The 4,735-nt window shown below is 31.9% G+C and overlaps 1 protein-coding gene across 1 annotated transcript in view; it reads right to left on the reverse strand.

Moving 5' to 3' along the window:
- Positions 1-173: 173 nt before the first annotated feature.
- Positions 174-4,735, reverse strand: part of LOC106458254 (disintegrin and metalloproteinase domain-containing protein 10-like) — a 9,373-nt gene continuing 4,811 nt past the window's right edge. The window contains exons 2-3 of the mRNA XM_013917734.1: positions 931-1,634; positions 174-202 (exon numbers count right to left, since the gene is read on the reverse strand). Of these exons, the coding sequence (XP_013773188.1) occupies positions 174-202; positions 931-1,634 (733 nt within the window). The remainder of the gene's footprint in view (positions 203-930; positions 1,635-4,735) is intronic.

The following is a 4,735-nucleotide window of genomic DNA, read 5'->3' on the forward strand; positions in this document are numbered from 1 at the left end:
CTCAGTTTTAGGCTATTCGAAATTGTAATACGTAACATAACAAGTAAATATTAATGGATAAACCAATATTTTAAAATTAATATAATACTATAATAATAAACAAAAACTTCCTCATATTTTTATTAATATTTAAAAAGAGTAAATAAACAATGTTTAACTGAAATGTTTCTCAATCATTTGTCTAACGGTTCTTCATAATAGCCTTCAAATAGTTTAAAACATATACATAGTATATTCATTTCAAATTCAAACTTTCACTACAAAATAAACCTATGTAATTTTACTCTTTTCGGTGTATACCAACTGAATTTCGTTTTAGAATGATTATCAAAATTATATACATAAATAAAGACAGACTTTTGAAGCGTGCTTTTACAAATGGGAAAAAATTTAGATTAAAGTTTCTTTTCTTAGACTAAAACTACGTGATACGTGAGGTTTGTTGCGTCAAACTAAAGACTTAAAAGAAGTATAACATATAATAAGAGGTGCGATAATGACGATCTCGATGACAAAGTGATAAAGAATGATAGATGCCGGTACTGCAATTGAGCTAACATGATTTTTGAAACACGATCCTGTTGAAAAATAAAGCATTGAAATTATCACCCACTTTTAGAATGAAGAACAGTTTTTCTATTACGTACAATTTTTACTCTTACAACAATATATATGTATATATCTATTCGTAATCATTTAAAAATTTATGAAAATTGTTTTAAGATCATTATTCACATGAACTGCTAGAGTGAATATCCATGTTTTATTATTTATTTATTTACATGTAAAAAGCAGTTTTAAACACTGACCCCTCTAACAAACGATATTGCCACTATGGTCACGTCAATATATAATGAACACTTTGGCATTAAAAAAAAAGAACGTACTGAATCAGAAATAACGAGAAAAAAAAGAGAACATCTCTCTTACCTTTTTCCTTCAACATAGCAGACATTTTCTCTATGCTACAAGAAGAGAATTTTAGATGGTTAGGTTTTTTTCCAGAATTGGCAGCAGGATACATTATATAATTACCGTCGTCATCGTCCCCCGGAGAACATTTATCAACGACTCCTTCTTTGTCATGTGGCCCACCAAAACTGTGCCCTAGTTCATGGGATACAATTACAGCTACACCCAGTTTTGGTACAGGTGTATCTTCGTGCTTAATCGTCGCTATCAAAGTATTGAGGTACGTGGTTGCTCCATTCATCTCGACGGGCTTTTGACATATTCCACCAGTTACGCCAGGGGATGGTTTGTAAGCCAAGCCCATTACATGATTAGGAAAGTTTTCATTAAAGAAAGCCAAACTTAAGCAATAACTCTGCTCAAGACTCGTAAGCTTCTCTAAAAATTTTTCTGCCTTTCCAGTAACGCCGTTAAATGGATCATCAGTTTCTGATGCATAAACTGTAACTTTATCAATATGAAGACCAGCTTTAAAACCCACATCAAAATTCGTATCCACGAAAGCATCGTTAGCAGTTTTAATATAATACGTCATCTCTGAAGTGGCAGCTTTTTCGTCTTTTCCTTTGGCAGCATAAAAGGTGTTGCTTGCAACTACTTCCATGCCGCATACCTTAGTTGATTTCCAAAATCCAAATTTATTAAGAATAGGTTTCTGGGAACTAAAAAATAAAAAATAAAGAAATTACATAACTTTGTTATTTCAGTCTTAAATCTCTTTTTTTTTATTTTTCAAGAGAAATGAAAGAGAGGTTAAGCTACATGTTTAATGAACAAATAAGACAAAAATTCCTGCATATTATTACAAAAGTGGTGATTCAGAACATTCGCTTTTATTTCTTCATTTGTTTGTGTTTTCTAAACAATCTTTAGGAACAATCAAATTACAGTATATATATATATATATATTAACGGTTTCTAGAGAATTGTATTTTAGAGTAATGCAGCAGAAAATGGGGAAAAAGTTTAAAGGGGATTTCAGCCCTGAAATGCAGATGGTATTCTAAGTTTTAGATAATGCTCTTGAAGCTCAAAACACAAAATCTTATTATAAAGAGTGGATAGAGAAAAAATGCTTATGTATATTTTCAAAACACTTGGGGGGGGGGCGTGATACTCCTTCATCAGTAAAAAAGAAAAAAGAGTTTGTGTCAAGATTTGTCCACGCTCAGTTATCACTGATGTTTATTTGTTATGGGTGTAAATCAGAAATTAATACTAATACTGAGTTGGTTGGAAAATTTAAATTTAGAAGCAGTTTCTTTCCAAGCTTTAATGGTAGAATGAGATAGTTTAGTTGCAAATGGAAGACTACAATAAACAATCGAATTTGTTTGTTTTTGAATTTCGCGCAAAGCTACATGAAAGCTATCTGCGTTAGCCGTCCCTAATGTAGCAGTGAAAGACTAGAGGGAAGGCAGCTAGTCAGCACCACCCACCGCCAATGCTTGGGCTACTCTTTTACCAACGAATAGTGGGACTGACCGCATATTATAACGCCCCCACGGCTGAGAGGGCGAGCATGTTTGGTGGGATGGGGATTTGAATCCGATTCAAGCGCCCTAACTACCTAACCATGCCAGACCGTATCGAATTTAAAACTGGAATCAGATATAAGAGAAATTAAATATGTGTAAATAATTTTGTCCCACATGTACTTTGTAAACTATTAATATCGATAAAGCAAGATCTGATATATTGAATCTCTTTTTAAAAACTTGTAAAATCAGAACAAATAGATTCAGCCTTATTTAGTAATATGTTTCTCTGATGAAAAGCTGCTGAGAGATAGAATTGGTAGCCGTCCAATGAACATAAAGATTAGTGTTCATACATTCACGAGCAACTCCGATCTGAAGTCATTCATGCTGTTGTGGGGTGTCTTGATAACGATTCTAAGTCCGTTTTTTCATAACTTTTTTTTTTACCTTTCTATGATTCATTACAATTTTCAGTTTATCATGGCCGACATGATGGACTTGAAATGGGTAATCTCACTTCTCCTAACGTTTATCATTCAGATTGGACATTTTGTTATCAACATATCCTTGTGTTCCTCTTTCTTGAATCCGCTACGTGAAAGACGCCGTTCCATGTTTCAGGAATCGCTTTTCTACTCCAAGTTAATTAATAAGTCCAGTCTGTAGAGTTTGACACCAACAGACACCCTCTTGCCCGTTCTTAAAGTTTTAGCCAGTAAAAATACAATGAATTTCAAACCCAAAATTTTCTCAACTTGTTCATTAGACGTGTGCCTACTCTGTTTCTTAAAATTATCCATCTTAAATACACTACTGGTCACTTCTAAATTTATTTTCTTATCGTACTAATTTTCACGAAGAAATTCAATTTACAGTATCTTGCTTTATTGATATTAACAGTTATATAAGAAGATTAGTGACAAAACTATTCATATATATTTATTTAGATTATTATAATACGTGTGATTTTGATTTTAAATCGATACTTTTGTTATTATGGCTCTCCTTTTATACCTCAACCACCACAATCTACCACCAAATATTGAAAGAAAGGCCTCTAAATTTAATCATCCTCATCAAATCAAGATTATTTACTGTTAAGCGTGGCTGTAAAGTACTTAGATTAACTTTTGTTTTTTACTCAAACAAAAATAAACATCTTATACGTATACCAGATGAACTGTAATGAATTTTCACATATTTTACAAGGATGGATCCAAACATGCAATATCTTCTTTTTTTTTTCGGTTGGGCCTGCCATAACATGGTGATTATGGCGTTAGGCTCGCAACCTGGAGGTTCCAAAATCGAACACTATAATCGAAAATTCTCGCCCTTTCAACAATAAGACTTATAAAGTGATGGTCAATCCCATTATTCGTTGGTAAAGAGAAACTCAAGAGTTGACCGGTGAGTAATGTTGAATAGCTGCTGTCTCTCTATTTTATCACTTCGAAATTGGGAATAGCTAGCTCAGATGACCCTCGAGTAACTTTGCACGAAATTCAACAAATAAATCATTAGGGTTGAATGAGCATTCGCCCCAGCCCCTCGTGTGTTTTGGAAAGTTTCCATACTGCAGAATACCATGCTTCTCCGTTTACTATTTATCAAAAGATTTTGTTTTTAGCCCACTGAATACTATTTATATTTCAAGACTAAAATTCCCTTTATATTTTCATCCTGATATCCCACTTTATTTGTCGTATTACTGTACTATATTTGTTCCATTTGATTCTATCCTATGTTGTTGTTCCTGATGATGCAAACCAGATTTAATGTTTAACTTGTATCAGTTTCAGCTGTTGTATATGAATTCAATATGATTAGATTAAAGAAAAACCTTCAATTGCAATATTATTTCTTTGATTTTCACATGAAAACAGGAAAGTTTTGACTACCACGTTGTTTATTGAAAGCCTTAATAATAAGATATGTTACCAGATTTACTATTCATTTGTGTATTGACATTGAAGTTAACAAAAAACAACAACATCTATTTTTTTTAATGTTATATTGTATTTGTGAATGACAATTCGATCTAAACTTTGATTTGTCTTATGTTTTAATTCATATAAATTTAATTTTACGAAAAACATTTTTTTTTATTCTATTAATCACATTTAAAAACATTTTCATGAAATTTTAAACATTACTCATGGATCACAGTTTGAAAAACTCTGGACTGTGATATTAAAATTGTTTTCCAATTGAAAAGAAGAAAACAATAAAGATATATTTCCAGACAATCTTAATATTATTTATGTATATATATATATATA

This window comes from Limulus polyphemus, unplaced genomic scaffold, assembly GCF_000517525.1.
Source record: "Limulus polyphemus unplaced genomic scaffold, Limulus_polyphemus-2.1.2 Scaffold435, whole genome shotgun sequence".
NCBI classification, from domain to species: domain Eukaryota; kingdom Metazoa; phylum Arthropoda; class Merostomata; order Xiphosura; family Limulidae; genus Limulus; species Limulus polyphemus.